General features: G+C 35.5%; 2 protein-coding genes across 5 annotated transcripts; both read right to left on the bottom strand.

Annotated features, from left to right (window-relative positions):
* Window positions 1-264: 264 nt before the first annotated feature.
* LOC132110846 (uncharacterized) lies at window positions 265-5,816 on the bottom strand. 4 transcript variants are annotated; one of them, XM_059517856.1, is made up of 15 exons: window positions 5,404-5,816; window positions 4,824-4,892; window positions 4,363-4,707; window positions 3,918-4,277; window positions 3,364-3,465; window positions 3,101-3,196; window positions 2,903-3,004; window positions 2,558-2,644; window positions 2,222-2,383; window positions 1,665-1,748; window positions 1,428-1,565; window positions 1,092-1,184; window positions 811-894; window positions 554-646; window positions 275-447 (listed from the first exon to the last, which is right to left on the bottom strand). In XM_059517856.1, the coding sequence occupies exons 2-15, from the start codon at window positions 4,873-4,875 to the stop codon at window positions 329-331; spliced, it is 1,917 nt and encodes a 638-aa protein (XP_059373839.1). In that variant the 5' UTR covers window positions 4,876-4,892; window positions 5,404-5,816; the 3' UTR covers window positions 275-328. The 4 variants fall into 4 exon arrangements, 3 of the variants coding, with proteins under 3 accessions (XP_059373841.1, XP_059373839.1, XP_059373840.1); XM_059517857.1 differs by having other exon boundaries at window positions 330-447; window positions 558-646; XM_059517858.1 differs by lacking the exon at window positions 3,918-4,277 and having other exon boundaries at window positions 265-447.
* Window positions 5,817-10,234: 4,418 nt separating this feature from the next.
* Window positions 10,235-19,602, bottom strand: LOC132110850 (tetratricopeptide repeat protein 31-like). Its single transcript, XM_059517860.1, has 18 exons — window positions 19,444-19,602; window positions 19,045-19,088; window positions 18,846-18,924; window positions 16,687-16,865; window positions 16,527-16,610; window positions 16,381-16,449; window positions 16,083-16,262; window positions 15,806-15,961; window positions 14,313-14,394; window positions 14,151-14,241; window positions 13,897-14,038; window positions 13,683-13,787; window positions 13,463-13,553; window positions 12,767-12,923; window positions 12,613-12,687; window positions 12,398-12,500; window positions 12,100-12,206; window positions 10,235-10,461 (listed from the first exon to the last, which is right to left on the bottom strand). The coding sequence occupies exons 1-18, from the start codon at window positions 19,469-19,471 to the stop codon at window positions 10,338-10,340; spliced, it is 1,896 nt and encodes a 631-aa protein (XP_059373843.1). The 5' UTR covers window positions 19,472-19,602; the 3' UTR covers window positions 10,235-10,337.
* Between the last annotated feature and the right edge of the window lie 669 nt (window positions 19,603-20,271).

Raw genomic sequence — 20,271 nt, forward strand, 5'->3', positions numbered from 1 at the left:
AAATATTCAGCCTCTAAAACAAAGTTACCTGTGGTGTGCATTGTGCCGCAAAGTCCCTCAGTGCATACACCTCTCTCTGTACACTGAAAAACAATCAATTAACAATTAAGCAATGCACAATAATACTAAACACCCTCAGCTGTAAATGTAAATTTACATTAGTGGGTCATTATACTGCCAACTACTAATCCTTTAGATAAAATTAAAAAAATATATATTTTACAAACAAGTAAACTTACTCTCTCCCAGCAGCTTTCCCTGTAATTCAGGAGTAAAGACAATGACAGTGAGCTGCATCATTATCAGTAACAGCTCTTATACACGAGTGTCAAAACCAATGAAACTCACAGTATGCATGGATCTGTAAAACCAGCCACACACCAGGCATAATGCTTTCAAACGCCAGCACTATTACACGCAGATCATCCACCGTTCTCTCCCCTTTGTCTTGCAAACAGAAGATGGAAGAGAAGAATTTAGTGACCTCTCCAATGGAACCATATTCTGAAATATATTTTGGAAATATAAAAATTGTTTAAGTGTTGATACTTACATACTTGCAATATTAACTCTGTAGCAAGAGAAACAGAGTTGACCAATGGTAGACCTGCCACTCCATACATGAACAAAGTAGTGTAGATTACATCTGCAAAAGAGAAAAAGAATGGGTTTTTATGATATAGTAGGATTACAGAGGAACTACAGCATAATTTAAACCCTAATGATTAAATTAAAATAATCATAAATACTGTTGGCACAAAGTAAACAAAAAATCTAAATGTTTCCTTGACTTTCAGTGTATTTTATTACCAGGAACTTTTCTGGGGAATCGTGTGGGTGAAATTGCAGTCAAGATATGCAGCATAACTGTGACAAAGATCCATCCAAAGCGCTCTGTAATGAATGACACATTTTTATAGTCAGGTTAGTACTGCTGGAAACCTATGCTATACCATAAAAACTAACAAAACTAATGACATGTATCGCATAGCATACAAACCACTAAAATTATAATAACACTAAGGTAAAGTGATTTATGCTTTGAGATTGAATAGGGACACAGAGTTTGCCGAAATTTGATACCAGCTTACCGTTAGTATACTCCAGAATCTTGGTGAGATAATATATAATAAATGCACTATGCCCAGTGAGTGTAACAACCATAACATTTACCCAAACTAAATCTGGGACAGAGAGAGAGAGAGAGAAAGACAAATCATCATTATCACATATATAATGATGATTCCCAATCAACTTTAACTTTACGTTTTGAGTATTTGTGAATTGGTCTGTAAGCAAATTCTCTTTTTGCTATAAAAGCATTTTCCCCACTTTTCCAGAATAAAAATGTTTAAGTATTAAATTTAAATGGCCTCACCAGTACATAACAATGATTTTCAATATATAAAGAAACTTAATATACTTACAACATCTCCATATAAGAGCATAAAGTTGATATTTGCCAAGTTTTAAACAAAGGTACTGGCGAATTGCAGGAATTGGAAGAACTATTAATGATATGGCTGCAGAAATTCCCCCAAAGGCATATGTCATTGTGATCATGGCTGAAAATTGAAACAGGCACACATTTTAATGACTATTTAAGTAAATAAATGTCACAAGTGACTGATCCTGGATAAATTATAATTACAATTCCTACTTACATTCATCAACACTTGATGATCTATAGAAGAGAAGACGCATTTGAAGAAAGTTGCTTGACTGCATGGAAACGTGTCCTAACGACTCTGCATGACAACAATCAGTTGATTTAAACACATATGACCATTACACATCAGAACAGCCTAGTGGTTAAAGATCTGAAAGGTTTAGGTTCAAACCCTGCATGAGATGATCTAAACTTTTCTGGTAATTGTCATATATACAGGTCACACAAGGGACTGAGTGTTCAACATCTGAATTAATTGCCCAAAGTCTTGGCCTGACAAGAAGGATTTTCTAAAGGATACATTACATTGTTACATTACATTATTCATTTAGCTGACGCTTTTATCCAAAGTGACTTACAATTGCTATATATGTCAGAGGTCACAAGCCTCTGGAGCAACTAGGGGTTAAGTGTCTTGCTCAGGGACACATTGGTGTGTCACAGTGGATTCGAACCCAGGTCTCTCACACCAAAGGCATGTGTCTTATCCACTGCGCCATCAACACCCTACATTTGCAGAATACAATTGCAGTAAAAGACAATTTGATATACCTAGAATAAATCGCACTGACATATGTATATCAAAAAATTGTTCGAAGCAAACGTTGTTCAAGGCTCGAAAAATTGCAGGCATGGCTGACAGCAGAATAATCCCGAAACTGAGAACAACAACTTCAGTCCACTTAGATGTATTCCAGAGATCATGAAGAACAGCTACAAAACACAACAGATTACACAGTTATTCAGGTATCCAGATATAAGTACATATATTCATAGCTCAGGCCCAGATGGATATTGTTTAAGGGGACAGTCTGCAGAAGTATTATTAAAAGTATAATATATTAAATATAAAAAATACTGTAAGACTCAAAGGCCAAGCTTCCTTGCCTGAGCAAAATGCTGTGGAAATCAGAAGATATGCAATGGGAATAGCTAAAAATTCAATCATTCTGTGGATGAAACCTGGAAAATTAACTGAAACGAAAAGGAACAAGATAATGATTAGAAATCAATGTCCATAATCATTAATGGTAAAACCTTTCCAACATGAATTGTAAATGTATATTTCTTTGAAATGAAAACCTAATTCAAATTGAAAGCAATTATTCAGAGATTCTATATATTTAAAAGTTTATCACAATGTCCTAAAGTGCTATATAATATATAATTACAGTACAATGAGGATATGAAATGTATTATGGCATATACAATACAATGTACATTCCAACATACCAGAAACAGTAGTATCCCAATTGAAATATGGGGCCATAAGAAATAACAAAATGATCCGACTCAGATTAACTGTCGCACACATCGTTACCTCAACTACAGACCCTGAACAAAGCAGTAAAAAACAACAAAACAAAGTCATCAACAGAGAGAAATAAAAGGTTAAATATAACCTAACAATACATGCAGAAGGATTCTTACCTTCAATAACTCCCCACAGAACAAATGCAATAGACAAAAAGATGTTGGGACAAACAACCTGCAAATAATTGATGTACATTGGTTTTGGGCCAGTATCTGCAGAGGAACATAAAACCCATGTACAATCATTTAGTTTACAGTTATTCAGCAAATAGATATCTACACATCAACCCTGATTCAGTAAAAGAATAACAGAATACCATTTAACATCTCATTAATTTACAATTGTTTTACAATAAAAAAACTATTAATTCTTGGCCTACCTTTTTTGCTTATATAGATTGTGACTGGAATACTTAATACAAAAGTCAACAAGAGGGAAATAAAGCAAAGTATCAGTGTAATGATGTGCAGAGCAGACATCCCTACATGAAAGACACAAAAGGATTTTACTGACATTGTAAAGTCAATCCACATTTTCTCTTATTTAAGGTGAAGTTTTAGTCATTTTGTTGTTCTTTCGTCATTTCTAAGAGTTTTTCATATTTTAGTGTTTCTACAGCTTTATTTTCAATTCAGTTTTGGTAATTGTTTTTATTTATTTGACTTATTTCAGTCAATTTTTAATCTGTATTTCAATTACCAAAAACTATTGTATTAGTTTAAATAAACAATAGCAACACTGTTCATTTTTTTTGTGGGAACACAGTTATTTGAAATAGAAATAATTGTATAAAAAAAGCCCTAAAAAAAGAAAATAAATAATTGTATTTACTGTGTCAGTTTGAAACATTTCATGTATTTAAATAATTTCTTTAAGAACAACATTTTACTGACCAAAGCTTTTAAACAGTAGTGTCTGCTTCAGACGACTTACCCAACCGCCCAATTTCCACAGTTGCAGAGCTCACTGAATTCTCTGTGTGGACTTCACACATGTATTCTCCCTTGTCGGCAGTCTGGACATTTTTTAGTCTCATTGAGAAGTTACCTTTGAGAATTTCTTGTTTGAAGAACTCTGCTCTGTCTCTGTAACGCTTCGGAGACGAGTCTGAAAATATCGTTCCATTTTGGAAAAGCAACACAGGGATGATGTCTGGCTTTTTATCCACCTTCTTCCATGAGACCTCGTCAATGCCCTGAGGAGGAATATGCGAGTCCACCATGCAGTTTAGAACAACATCCTCACCAACATGTGCAAATACAGTTGGATCTTCTGCTGTCACAACTACACGCTCTGTTATAAACACAAGAGAAATTATCATTGTATAATAAACAATCATTTGATTTGTTATTATTCTTAGATATATAGATATACTTACCCACATGCTGAATTGTTACAGAGATCTCTCCAACATTCTGGTAAGAGGAAACTACACATCTGTAAATACCAGTGTCTGCAACTGTTATATTTTCCAACAGAATTGAGAAGTTTCCTTTAACGATCTGCTCAGAAGCAAAATGTGCTCTGTCTCTGTAAGACTGGTGCTGAGCCTCAGGTCTGTCCCGTCCATCCTGAAACAAGTGCACTAATGCCTCCACATTTGTCCTCTGCCATCGGACCTCCAGCTCCTCCAGGGGTAATGGGGTTTCCACAGAGCAGGGCAGTATGATGGAACTCCCCAGCTGTGCAACCAGAGGCTGAGCAGGTCCTTGAACCAACAGCCCTGAAAAAAGAAAAGAAAGAAGAAACCGCAGTCATTTAGATGGGATTGTTAAAGCAAGTGCACAAGTTAAAAACACATCATGTAAACAAGTATGAAACATAGTATTTGACCCTCACCTTCAGATGTAAGAAGAGCTGCTACAGATATCAAGAACCTAAATATGCTCATGTTTCAGGTGCACGTATCTATAGAGAATGATGAAAATCTCTGAATCAAGGAGATAAATAAACACAGCTCTAGAATAAATGGACTACATCATACAATGGCAAAGAACAGTTGGGTGTGAATGTAAGTTCTTTCTAGTTTCATTTTATTTGAGTGTAGTTGTACAGCATGGCCTTTGACTGAGGATGCACTTTATTGACCTCATATAGCAATAACTGTACAGTTTTGTCTCAGCCTCCTCAGGAAAACCCCTTCAAGCCTAAAATGGATTACCAATTATATATATATGAATGTTTCACATTGTCCCTGAAAGTTAATGTCAGTTATCAATGGTAGCCATTTCTAAAGACTCCTGGTGCTGTTTCTTTACATCAAGAATAAACTCATGAAGCCATGTTTAACAGCTGGCCAAAAGCTATGATTTAAAGTTTTAAAATAGGCCTACTAGTATTTTTCTTACACACACACAAATACACACGTCGTTTCACTTCATAAGAAACTGTTTCATCCACTCGGGTTGAAATTGATTACCTTGTGGGTTTTGGGAGGCTAATCTTTGGATGACTGTCCACTTCTTGTATTACGGACCGTACGGACCAGACTCCACGGATCGGCACCCATGCGATTCAGGGATTAACTGCTATATTTAACCATAATAGAGTTAAAGTTGATCGTTTTCAAGTTTATTGTCTTGCCAATTTACCCATTCAAACAAAAGATAGTAGTTTTCTACCGCTGCCCCACTCATTCGACGCAAGCACACGCAGAGGAGAGTGAGTGAGAGAGATTGATTCCACTTTCACTCTCTTCGAACTTAAACATACACTCACAGTTATATTAAAATACCCGTTTTGGAAAGTATTCTGGTAAACAAAGTCGGTTATGTCTTAAGTGAACCGAAACAGCTGAGAAAGAATGCGGACGTATGTCAGTATATATGATACATGCATGTGGTCTTAAAGAGGCAGCAGCCTGTCTACTAAATTTAACTTAATGTGGTGAAAAGCACTATTTCGTTATTTTACAATTATTACATTTCTGCACCTGAATACTAGTGTTACTGACTTTATTAGTAACTTGATGTTGTATTCATCCATGCATGTTCTTGTTTTATAACTGATTTTAGTAAATTCTGGTATTCATCCATGCATTGTGTAATTGTTCTTGTTTTATTACTGACTTTATTGGTTCAGCTAGTAGTTTTTTTGCTGTGGTATATAAGCAATTAAAGTAAGCTTACAGTAATAAATGAAACCCCTTAATATGGTCCGAATCGTGAGTTTTTATTTGTATTTTATTATTTTCTTATCCATTGCACCACTAGTATTTGCATGCATGCATAAATTATACATAAATACACACACATACATGGAGCAGGTACAGGTGGAAGGTTTAAGAGGAACTCTGAAAGCAAAATGCTAACCACCCATTTAATATAAAGCAGCAAGTTATTTGGCTGCTTAGGCTATGCAACATGAACCAAACTTGTGCCAATTCATTTAATGCTAAGAATATCATCAGTTTATGTTAAGGACCCATCAGCCAGGGCCATCTAGTGTTTCATGACAGAACTTGGTACATAAATATATATTTCTTATATATTTACTCACATGCCTGAAAGGCATTTCAAAGATGCCCACCGAGTGATTTTTTTTCATTGAACAAACCTAACAGCAAATACAGTTTCATCTACAAAAACAACAATATAATTATAACAGTAGACAAAGAGCAAGTACAGTAACAAGCAAGTAAAACAAACAGACAAAAGTTAAACAAAATATTAAAAAATAATACATTTAAAAAATATATAGTAACAATTTAAAATAAAATCAAGAGAGATAGTAATGCCTCTAGTCCCTTTTTGTTTTATTATGAAAAAAAGGCATAAATATTATACTTTGTGCACAATGTAACTGACTTTAAAGCTTTGGCATTGTTGGAAGAAGAGATAGTACCCGAATAATATTTCAGGTCATTGCAAAAAATAATTTTTTGACAGACAAAAATGTACACGTGTACAAAAAACTTGGCTAGAAAAATAAATAGATTTACAAGAAAATACTCGTCTTTTAGATTTTTGTCAAAGGCAAATAAGACATCCTTAAACCCCAAACAAAAAATTACTAATAAAGAAGCACGTACAAATAGACAAAATTTCTTCCAAAAAGTATAGCTATATGAACACAATCCCAAAAAAGGCGAGGTACAGGATCGTCTTCCACTCCACAGAAGCAGAATGGGGGATCCAACTCAGGAAACATTTTTTTGATAAAAAGATTGACTGGGTAAAATCAATGTAACAACCTGAATGATACCTCTTTAAAGTTATTAGTGATTAAATATTTGTTGGATAGAGACCACACTTTCTTTCATGGAATAATTACTCCAATATTATATTATAGAAGGGACCGTAATATAATTCTGGAAAAGTTGTCTTATCTTTCTATTCATAAGAGAGGGACTAGATTAAAAAAAAAATACAGATCTTCCCTATTGCTGTCTCTCAAGGATGTAAGAGGTAGAAGAGAGTAAAGAATCGCCTGAGTTTTTCAAAAGTGCAATAGCTCCACTGGGGATGGCATCCATCACTATGGCAAAGTCTCGTGGGGTGACAGGAATACAATATTTAGTTAAGAATTCAGAATAAGAAAACAAATGACAGTTTAAATTTACAAGTTGAAAAAAAACTATATAGTATTATTAATCAACCAATCTGAAAAGAAGAGTTTTATTTATCGGATATCATGGTTATTCCAAATAAAATTTGGAATATTTTTTAAAATTTGACAATTTGATGGGAAATTTTGAGAAATTATAAATTACATACTAACAGAAAGGGGAAACCACCAACTTTAGAAAAAATATAATTGGGAATAGCATTCCATAAGGAATCAGAATCGTTCAAGAACTGCTTCAACCAATTGAACTTAAACGTATTGTTTGAAGAAGCAAAATCAAGTTAAAACCGCCATGTTCAAAGCTATTTATGACAGATTTTTTTGTAATGTCTTTTTTGTTGCCATAAAAAAAAAAAAAATTCTATTAACCTCTACAGAAAATGTTTTATCCACATGCAAAGAAAGAGCAGGGTAGGTCAATCTAGAAATACCCTCCACTTTGGTGAGGAGAGCCCTTGGTCGTAAATACAAGTCTCTTTGGAGCCAGGAAGCAATTTTTTTCTTAGCTTAAATAATTACTGGATCAAAGCTAAATTTTCCTCTCGCATTGACATCTTTAAAAATTGTAACACCCAAATAATTCACTTGAGACTTAACAGAAATATTGTGAAGGAATGGAACAGAACAAGACTTTGAGGGAAGTTCACATTTATCTAAATTCAAAGAAAGGTCAGACGCTTTTGAAAACACTAATAAGATCAAGAGCGATAGGGATCTGCAAATCATTTTTTAAAAAGAGTGCCGTATCATCAGCTGAGTTATAATAATGTGTTTATCTGCTATATTTACCCTTAGTAATTGACTGTTCATCAGGGAAGTAGTAAGGAGCTGAGCGGCCAACAAGAACAAATAAGGCGATACGGGGCAAGCCTGGCGGACCCCTCTAAACACATTAAACCTAGGAGAAGTGCCAGATTTAAGATTGAACAGTTTCCATTTTTGTATACTGTACAGACAGTTTTGCAAAATAAATCACCAAAATCTAATTTATACAGGGATTGCTAAATAAATTAATGTTCAAGGGAATCATAGGCTTTATAAAAATCTAAAAAAAAGAAATAATAAAAAAAAAGAATAAAACTTTAAATGTGCCGATTTCCTTAGGATCAGAGCTAATCTTAGTTTAAATTTAAAGAGTTAAGTTAAATTTCTAAAATTATTTTCCATTCTGAAGAAATATGCTGTACTTTGTTTTCCTTGCTCTAGCCACCTTCTTCTAGAATGAATAAAAGCGCCCTCTGTCTTTTACATTTAGCTAGAAGGCTAAATTCCTAGCACACTTGCTAATTTCATGTTTAAGTAATTTCCAAGTAATTTCTGCAAGTAATTTTGTGCTTTGACCCAGTAATATTCAATCAAATATAAAATGTTTTTCTTTATTTGATCATGCTTAAGCAAAGAATAGTTAAGCTTCCAATAATAGGCTCTAGGTTTTGAAGAGATAACTGAAGATATAGGGGATTGAATAACAGTTGCTTTATGATCAGTCATGGGTGAAGGGAGAATGCTAACAGAAACATTAAAATCCTTAACAGATTGTGAAACAAGCCAGTAGTCTATTCAGGACTTTCTAGAACAATTTTTGTTACTCCAAGTATAGGATTTAGTATTCAGAAATGTTTCCCTCCAAATATCAATAATATCAAATTATCCATTCCACCGAGTGAACTGACTTGCCTTAAAGGGACTTCAATTACATGCATTATTTGCCAAATACCAAATCAATGTCTTTTTTTCCTAATACAATATTTTAAAATAGGAAAAGAACACTGCTTTGGTTTTCATTTGAAAAATACCTTTTTGTTGTTGCAAAAACTAATTTAAAAATAACACTGAATGGTAACGAAATCATCTATTTTTACAGCATAAAAGACTAAAACCAGAGTTTTGTAAACTTCATAACTGTAAATGGCAAATTCACGAATGCCAAATTTTTTTTAATAAATCACATAAGGCTGTAAAATATGTAAAAGGTATTCTGTATTTAACATGTGAATGGATTTTTTAATTTTAGTTTTATTTTGAGAACATTAGAATTTTTTGTGACTGCACATTGAATAGTAGGTAACATGTTTAACACAAAATAATTATAATATAAAGAAAAGCTCAAAGATGTTCACCATTTTTCAGGGCACTTTTTATTGTAAGAGAGTTTCTGAATTGCTTTACAGGTATATCAATTACAACAAAATTTTCCTTATCAAGATGGTATGATACAAGTCTACTGCAGATCATCTCTACAGCAGAGGTGGCACAGGTCCATTAGGAGCATTGACAATTTCTTTTTTTTAACTTGTGACACTTCAGAATTTACACAATTCAAAATAAAACTTCTCAATGTAACTATTTATGGTTTAAAATCCCTCAGATAGTAACGTCAGAAGGCAAATATGTTTCCAATTAAAAAAAAAAAAAAAACATCTGCAGCGACCATTCATGAAATAAACTTTTGACAGCCTTAAATAACTTTCAAGTCAGTCTTGAAAAACATTAAAACCAATAACTGACTCCGTAAAATTGAATGCATTATTCTGTGGGACCAAAAAAAAAAAAAGTTTATTCAAATGCAGTCATCAAACCTGCGGTCCAAAATCTCTCTTCAACTTGTGTACAGACTGAGATTAAGACTATTTTAAAACCGAAATTAGAAAATACTTTGACGAATGACCATACAAAAACCAAAGCCCCGAGCATGAGATTTTATGCATGAGAATATTTTTTTTTTCTTCATGTATCCAATTAATTACAGTGATTGAGATGGTTAAATCCCTGTCTGTGTGCTGGGAATCAGGGGTATGGTTTGGCTTTATTTTGATCAATGCCCTTGTTTTCTGGTATATGCTTGTAACTGCAGCGATCATTCTTAATGCAGCCATTTGTCCTCCAAAAATAACATTCATCAGGCTGTTTGCTAAAGAAAAAAAGCAAAGACAAAAAAAAATCATCAATTACCATTAAAACAAACTATTAAAGAGGTTATATGGCATTGCTAAAAAAATATTTTGTGCGTTTGGTGTAATGCAGTGTTTATGTTAAGGTAAAAAAACACCTTTCCACATATTGTACATTGTTTCTCCTCTATTCCCCACCTTTCTGATAGGTGTTGATTTTTTAGAAGCTCGTTGTACTGAAAAGCGAGGTGTGCTCTGATTGGCCAGCTATCCAGTTCATTGTGATTAGCTGAATACCTCAAATACCAGAAATGTTATGCGCCTTACCATACTGTGTGATGCAGTGTCCCGGCACGACAAGACAAAATCAATAAAACCCATTACAAACAAAGGGATTTGTTCCATCCAGTGGGGACACAATTACTGATTATAATGACTTCCATTGTCTTTCTACGTGTTGCTAATTGAGTCGCGTGAACATAAAACAAGTCTGCATTTTTGATAGGAGAAATGACAAACAACAAGTGCTATTCTACACTGCTCAAAACTTGAATCAGTGGCAAATTCTTTACATATGAAAACGTACTCACAGACTGCAAGTCAGAACAGCCTGCATTGTAGGTTCAGGAAACAATCCTCCGTAAAATTAGTTGCGCACACACAAATATTTGGGTTGAACTGTTTTGGAAGAGTGTTGTAAATACAACATAACCACTGATTTCTAGTTGTGTCCTCTGTTGGAGGGCCAAACAAAGTAGTTTCGCTTTCACCACGAAACACACAGCCTCTTCGCAACATGACAACGACGTGGCGGCAGTGACAATATTACAGCGAGAATAAAAGTTATGCCTTCTTTCTTTGCGTTATCATTTTGGCAGCATTATGCAAATCTTCCCACACAGTGATGTAGACATGTGGGGGCGTGTTTAAACGTTTAAAACTTTTGTAAAAAAATATCTCTGGGTTTGAAACTTTAGTGGATCACTATTTATTCACAAACCAAAGAGAAAGGAAAACTTGAAAATCGCATCATATGACCCCTGTAAGCTGCATAATAAAATTGTTATAATATAACTCCATTTCTATTTCACTTGAGTAATAGTTCACCCAAAAATTTTTTTTGCTGAAAATGTACTCATCCTACGCTCGTCAAGGTGTAGATGAGTTTGTCAGAACAGATTTAAAGAAATTTAGCATTATGTCACCAATGGAGTGAATGGGTGCCGTCAGAATGAGAGTCCAAACAGCTGAATAAATGCATCACAATCCACAGTGGTGTAAAGTATTTGTTAAGTAACTATCTACTTTATGTGGATGCGAGTACATTAGCAGTATATAAAGAATTTACAATGGATTCATTTGGATTAATTGATTATTGTGATGTTTTTAATCAGCTATTTAGACTATCATTCTGATGGCACCCATTCACTGGTGAGAAAACTGAAGCAGATTTTGAGAAATTTAGCATTACATCAAAGAAGAAGCATCTACATCTTAGATGTCCTGAGGGAGATTATATTTCAGCAAATTTTCATTTTTGGGTGAACTATTCCATTAAGTGGCACATTCTGATCATATAGCTCAAAGCAAATGTTTTATTTCTAACTTAAACACGGTGAATAGGTGCTCAAAAACAGAATTTGTCTGTGTTCACTCACCCATTCTTTCCTGAGGACTCTGTAGATGCACCTCTGGACACTCCAAGGTGTGTGTGAATCCTATCTGGATAACGCACCACTAGAATTGTCCCATCAATGACATAACCCTGCAGATCACAAAAACAAACATACAGACTGTTGTTTTTCACCTCATCTGAGATATTCATTTAACCAGAAACACGGGTCAAAACCCCAACCACTTGATATCACTTGAGAAGGGTTAGAGATATAAGCAGCCATATAGACAACTGCATAGCCTACTTTCCACTGAACTAAGCAACATAGCAAACATACTCACATGCAAATCCTTTATGGCTTTATCACAGTCCTCCTTCTTGGTGTAGTTAACAAATGCACAGTGTCTCATTTGTAACACTCTTACACTATGGACATGCCCAACACTGTTTTATAAAGATAAATTAATACAACTTAAAATGTGCTCCATCACATCAATGCTGAATAATGCATTTTACTGGCTAAAAGATGTGTGCAAATCAAATAAAGGTCACTTACGAGCTGAATAAGTGATAAAGCTTTTGTCCCGTCAAAGAAGGCACCAGATCTCCGACCCAGATGGGAAATAGCTCTCTGTTTAGGGAAGACAGACATCCAGATTCAGGCAATTCTGAGGTGAAAGTTGTATCACAAATGCCTGTATGTGTCTTACGGAGGAGGAGGATGATGATGAACTGGAGCAGTTGTTGGCATACTGGGTCGAGGCTGATTCTGAGGAAGAGGTCTGAGGGGAAATTTAGCTGGAGATTGTGCGTTTTGCTCTACAGACATTAACTTGTGTTCTCTGGGCACTAGGACAGGGTTTAGACCTGCACAGAATGAGAGTTAGCTACATGCAACCTCAACAGAAAAAACAACTAGAGACTAGGAAGGAACAAATAAGATATGGGGGCAAAACATGCCCCCGCACATTCAAATCAAAACATTTATGACCGTCACGATTAAAGTGAAATGTGAAAATGAATTTAAAAAAAAGTGTTGATTGTGGAATCACGTTTGAATCTGCTCACAATGATCAAAGTGTTTTTTTTTAATACACAGCATTAAGCATTATAACCAGTCACAAATCTGTTGAGTGCATTAATGTGATGGCCAATCCGTGATGTTTAGATCAGTATAAAAATGATACATCAGTTTATGTATCAATTCTGATTTTAAGCTTGCATATTAGATACATTAACTGACATAATATTGAATAAGAAAAAAAAAAAAACTGAATAAGGGCAATTTACATTTCCCTTACAAAGTTAAAACCACTCCAGGAATTCACTTCCAGGGGGCAAATATGAGCTTTTAATGGAAATGTTCATCTCTGCACTTGATACAGTATGTACATGTATCATCATACCTGACAGCCCCGAGAGACTCTCTAAGGCTTTTTCTACAGTTCCATGAAGAATTAAGGCGTTTGAACTCTGCTCTTTAGTGAATCCCATTTCCTGTTGATGAAACAAATTTTCCAACATTAACATTCTGGTCATTCACAACAAATAAAAACCAGAATGCAGCTGCTGGCAATATTCTAGCAGCAGCATCAGCACTAACACAGTGTGCGGTCCATCTCTCACCATAAGCTGCATGAGCTGCACCCTCATCATCTCCTCAGCTGCGTCCTTACATGTGCTGTCCAGTTTTAACACTTCATTATATGTAAGTCTGGCTTCATAGTATCTCTGACAGAATGGGAAACAGGATTGCATGAGAATACAATAGCAGCGGGGCATTTGTGGATGAGTCTACACTCTAAATGATGGATGACACTGGCAAAAACTGTAGTAATACCTTCAGCCCAACAAGTGCTTTGCCTTTCCTGTAAAGCCCTTTAATCCATTTGGGGTTCATAGAAAGAGCAATTTCAGCATCATTTAAAGATTTCTCATACTGCAGCATCTTTTCATAGCAGTAAGAACGATTTCCAAATAACCTGTTCCATAGACAAACACAAAGACATTAATGTGTCACCTATACAAAGCCTTGCTCGAACTGGCTTATTCAGAAGTTATGTTGCGATTAAAACGGTCAACATGGATTCTTACTTATACTCTTTAGGGTTATTTTTTATAGCATCTGTAAAATATTTCACAGCCATTTCCAGTTGTCCTGAGGCAGCATACTCATTACCTATAACTACAAAAGAGAGGATGGAATTAGGAAGACATTTCATGACTACATTTTTAAAGAAAACTCCACTCACACACCAGCCAGCTCCACGCTTCTTGTAATAAAGTAATTTGCATTGACTGTCTCCTCTGGCTGCTGCTCCTCCACCTTGTTATCAATCTACAGGAATGAGAGCATTGAAATGTTATGTAAATGACGAGTATGTCAAGAAATTGTTGCTTCCAGTAAAATGGTTCATGCTTACATAGACACTTCTGTAAGAATATTACACTGCTGTTCAAAGGTTTTTGAAAGAAGTCTTTCATTCTCACCAAGCTGCATTTATTTGATAAAAATACTACAAAACAATACTAAATATTAAGAGTTTAATAAAATTTTCTATTCGATTATTTAAAAAAGTAATTTATTCCTGTGATGGCAAAGCTGAACTTCCAGTAACCATTACTTCTGTCTTCAGTGTCATGATCCTTCAGAAATAAATGCTAAATACCAAAGAAACATTTCATATTACTATCAATGTGGAAAACAATTCACTGTTTGATGAACAAAGTTTCCAATCCAAACTGATTGGTTCAACGACACATGCCTCTATTTAGCACACGATTTGCAGATATGACTTCAATAAAAAGGCTAACTTGCAAGGCAACGTTCCATGTGGATGAGAATTTTCTGCATTATTGCAGAATTGTTTTAATCTATATGTCAGAAGTTTTAAGTTAATCAAAAAAGAAAAGTAATAATTCTATGCAACTTTCATTTCAAAATCAGCTTGTGAAAATTTGCACTATTGCACCCTGGCTGCTTGCTGTGCACACACTGTGTTAAGCAACACTTTTGAGGAGAAAGGAAGAGGTGTTGTAGTAAGTCTTCACTCTTTTCCAAAATGTCTCTCAAGGCAAGAAGTTGGTGCCAGACAACAAACCCAAAAGGCATGTAGAATATCCTACGTTCACACTTAAAACTCATAAGATTTCCTCAATACTCCCACCACAACCTTTTTTAATAATCTTCTGGGATGCTTTTAACCGCGGCATACTTTGCTGTCTTGACCAATAAACTCTGACTTTGGCATCTGGAACTTCCTGATTTTTTTTTAAATAGAGAAGACTGTCTACAACAGGGGTGTCAAACTGGAGTTCCTGGAGGGTTTAGTTCCAACACACAAACCATCTAACTTTTAGTCAGTTTACCAGTTTTCCTCCTTTTCGGATTTTTCCCAGTACTCCTGCAATAGTTATTTTATTAATATAACTTTAATCTAATGGTGGCTTTCTGCTAGCCGTTTTTCTTTCAAGAATCATGCTTTCAACAACATGTGATTAGAGAGACTGATACATGTAGTGTAAAATCACTGAGAATAGTGATTATACAGTATCAATTATCTCACAACCTTATATTGTCCTAGTTTTGCCTAGTTTCTATTAAATACTGTACATGAATAACAATAATAAAAACTATATATAGCCCATACTATAGCAGCACTGCTTCAACACTACGCCACTAGGCAGTATGACTGATTTCTGCACACCCAGTGTCTCGTATCAAGAAAGTAATGAGTCTCTCTACCAACCTGTTTTTGTGGCATTGTAGTGTCTTTCTCCTCAGACCCACATGGTTTTCTTGAGTTTGCTTGAGCATGTTTCTTATCATTTTTGGGTTTTTGTTCAAGTTTGCGTTTGGCGATACTGGCTGCATTTGACACAAAGCAGCTGCTCATGTCAAGCTCCTAAGACACACATAATAAAGTCATGAAAATCAGACAACAGCTCTTTATCTAGAAAGTAATTTTGTGAATGACAAGGGAAATTAAGGATCATATTGCAGAAGCTTGGAAGAGACAAGCTAACCTCTGGATCCATAGTTGAGTCTTCCTCTCTATCATCTTCATTACTGCTATCACTGCTCTGCACAGGTGCTGAGGGGCGTTGAGGACCAGGAGGCACAGATGTACAATTTTTGCTTTTAACTTTTTCATTTTCATCTTTATCTGCACCTTTAATCTCTTCTGGTCCAGGGTCAATTTGAACCTTAAACCAAAGAAAGAAAAACATTTAGACTTTGATACATGCCAACGCAGCATCATTTTGAATAATACTGAAACAAACATAGCAGTTACAAACAAACCAAAAAAAAAAAAATCCTCACCGGTTTATTTTTTTCTTTGTTTGCATTCTCCTTCTCTAATTTTTCCAACCGACGTCTCTCCTTCTGTCTCTATTATAGTTAAGAAAAATATAGCTTAATTTTCATACTTATGTTTTTCAAATGAAGACTTTACTGCATGCCCTCACCGTCTTCTTCTGTTTTTTCTTCTCTGCCTTTTTCTTAAGTTTTTCTTCATCATCCATTAGCTCTTTTGCATTTCTTTCTGCTTCCTAAAATAGTTACATAATAATTGTAAAAATCTTCTAAAACAAAATAATGATTGAATCACAGGTGCTTGATGCAAACCTCAGCTGATATTTGTTTGGATGGTCTTGGCAGACCTCTTTCAAGGAAGTTGCGAGAACAGTTTCTGTTGTTTGTACCGATGGCATACTTCTTATCTTCATAATCATAATCGTAAGAATCCTCATCAGATGAACTTTCATATGCTGTAAACTGAGCTGCAAAGCGGTCCAATTCTGGAACTGTAATACAAAAACAATTTTCTCAAATATCACAAAAACTTAACTGCAAATATTATATAGTGTTCCAGTTATCTTTACCTTGAAGTAGTTCACTAAAAATAAAAATGCTGAAAATCTATTAACACTCAGTCCATCCAACATGTAGAGGAGTTGGTTTCTTTAATTTGAAGAAATTTAGCATTACATCATTTGCTCACCAGTGGATCCTCTGCAGTGAATGGGTGCCATCAGAATGACAGCTGATAAAAACCATCACAATAATCCACAAGAAATCCACATAACTCTAGTACATCAATTAAAATCTTGGGAATAGAAAAGCTTAGATGTTTGCTAGAAACAAATGAATCCAAGTCCATAATCCATAAGGCTTCCTCTAGTTGCAGCTCTTCTCTTATTCAGTACATAATCAATGGCCTCAATCACAAGTGTTCTTTTCTTTTTGGCTCATCCCCAATCTGTCTCAAAGTATTTCCCTATCCTGGTGATTTCTTTTTAATGGTAGCACTCACAGTTAGTTTATCTTTAAATATGTTCTTTATGGTTACACCACACATTAGGGATGTGCATCTCCATGACTGAGGCCAATACGATATGCATCTCGATGCATAGCCAACGACACGATACATTAAAGATACATATGAAACAGCTACTGATGTGATGCAATTCACCCATTATGATGCAGTGCGATCCGATTTCAATTCAACACAATGCGATATGATGCAATGGAAAAAAACAGGATGACTTCTAATACCTCGAGGCCTGTTTCATAAGGCTTATTTCAGTTTGCCTGACTCATTGTCAAATGATTTGGTTTTTCTATAAATATAAATTTAATAATATAAATATAATATAAATTTAACATGGGCCTAGATCAAGCTAGACCAAACAAAAGTTGATGTATTTCCTCAGCAACCAGCACGGATCAGCTCCAGGCATGACGAAGCAGATATCGTCCTCTTTTGGAAGGCCAAACAAAGTAGTTTCGCTTTCACAGTGAAACACAGCATCTATACGACATGGCGGCTTCGGCAACAACAATACTACAGCGAGAATAAATGGTACACCTTCTTTCTTTGCGTGAACATCTGGGCAACTTTATGCAAATCTGCCCACATTGTGAGTGACGTAAAGATGTGGCGGCATGTTAGAACGAGCTGTTACTTTTATACAGAATATCTCTTTGGATTTGAGAATAAGTCTTCGCAACTTTACAGATCTTCTTTATGCACCAAGAGCTTGTAACACTCTAAAAAGAAAGGAAACATTTTGTTTGTTATCTGGCTCGTGAACGAGTCAGTCTTTTGTTCGTTATCTGGCTCGGCTTTCATCTTCAGTTCTCTCTTCACAGCAGGTTAGTCAGTGTACAGTTTGATTAAATGAATTGAACTCAGGAGTGTCAGCCACATTAAAAATGTTAACAGCTTAAGTCATTTGTGGATTAATGCGTATTGGAGACGCGAACCGTTTCAAACGATTCAGTTCGATTTGGTGAACTGGTTCAAAAAGATCCGGTTACATCGAATGATTCGTTCGTGAACTGGATAATCACAAACTGCTTCGTTTTGAACTCTCACAACAGACCCAGAAGAGAAGACAATGCTGAATAAAGTCATAGTGTTTGCTATTTTTGGACCAAAATGTATTTTCGATGCTTCAAAAAATTCTAACTGACCCTCTGATGTCACTTATTAATTACATAATTTTGATTATTGGGTGAACTAACCCTTTAACTATTTTTTTCTAAATCTATTCTGAAGAAAAACTAATTTTCAGCAAATTTTCATATTCAAGTTAACCATTCCTTTACATAAAAACTTTATTAATAACATAAGCACTCCAATATCAAAAGAAAAGTTACACTTGAATATTTCAATCTGTTTTGCTGAATCAGAGCTCACAAACAAAGTTCATGTAAAACTTTAGAGCACTAGAACAAGCGCAATATTAGGCGTGTGCCAGTGAAATAAAGACATTACTTACCAAACCCATAACCAAAATTTAAGGAATCTAAGAAATTGCGGTTTGCAGATCTATCCTTGATAAAATCCACCATTGTCTCCTAAAAAAAAAAAAAAGACAGCACAAAAACTAGAAATTAAAGAATAAAACCTTCACACAGCAGATTACCTAAAACTGATACATGTCTGATAAATGAATTCACAGAAACGTCATGACTTACGTGAGTCCGCATGAGGCTCTCGTCATCACGCAACCGGAAGTACTCTAAAAAGAGTCATTGGGAAAACATATTTTAAAAGTTTGAACAGGCCTTACATAGGCACAGACACACAAAGAGTGACTTGCGTGGTTGAATCCTGCATATGTCAAAAGCATTAACTCATCTTTCGTATACTATTAAAGTTTGTAATAATAGAAAAAACACCGACATATACTAGATTCACAAGACAGCGTGAATATAACAACTAATTCTTTCACAACTTCTGCGTCCTTTCACAATTTCCAAGCAGGTTTTGTTGAACGACGCGTCTTCTATATTGTTATTACAGCTACATGTGTTTGGCAAGCTGGCGAAGTTTTGGTAACATTAGACATCACGAAAAAAGACGAGCAATCTTACCTGTTCCTACGGTGTTCTTTCTTGACATTTTAGCGAATATACTTATATATATATATATATATATATATATATACAAAACTAAGTAATTCTAAATTATAAAATACTTAAGTAACTTCCAGTTGGTTTAACATTCCTTCCTGTCGTAGTGCTCGAGACTCCTCTCCACCTTTGCTGACACACACAGTGCGCGTTCACACGCATGCGCGCGCATATATGCTGGACAGATGCGCAGAACCTGGTGGAACATTCACACACTGCGCACCACGTGGTGCGGTTGAGAAGTATCTTTATTTTACATTTAAATAAAAAACACCAGTACGGAACACGCAGCGCCGGAGCTATAAGCTAATAAGTGTAAGCGGGTGTAATAATCGTGGGTGTTTTAATGTGGGTTGGTAGGTTAATCAGGAGACTGCAGTTCCCTTTCATAGGTCACTTCGATGCTGCGGTGACGTCACCGTATGGGAACACCTCTCGGTGTGACGAATGTCTGAAGCCCTATACCATCCCGCCAATCTTATTGGCCAAATAGCGCTTGGCACCGCCATATGCATGCGTACGCATCGTATACCTGAGTGCCACGCGCTATTTTGCTCAGATTTCATTTCCTTCAGGAAAGCGAATCATCAGTGCCCTAGGAATCATCTCGCGTTCTCAGCGGTTTTCTTCGAGCAGTGTTAACTCCTCTTCACGGACGCGATGAATTTTCGGAAGTGTAAGGAACCGTGTACCAGGTTCATCACGAAGGGAGACACTCATGAAAGGTGCGTAGCGTGCTTGGGCTTACATCACGCACAGGCAGCACTTAATGGCCTTTCTTCTTGCCCC

This window comes from Carassius carassius, chromosome 30, assembly GCF_963082965.1.
Source record: "Carassius carassius chromosome 30, fCarCar2.1, whole genome shotgun sequence".
Taxonomy (NCBI): domain Eukaryota; kingdom Metazoa; phylum Chordata; class Actinopteri; order Cypriniformes; family Cyprinidae; genus Carassius; species Carassius carassius.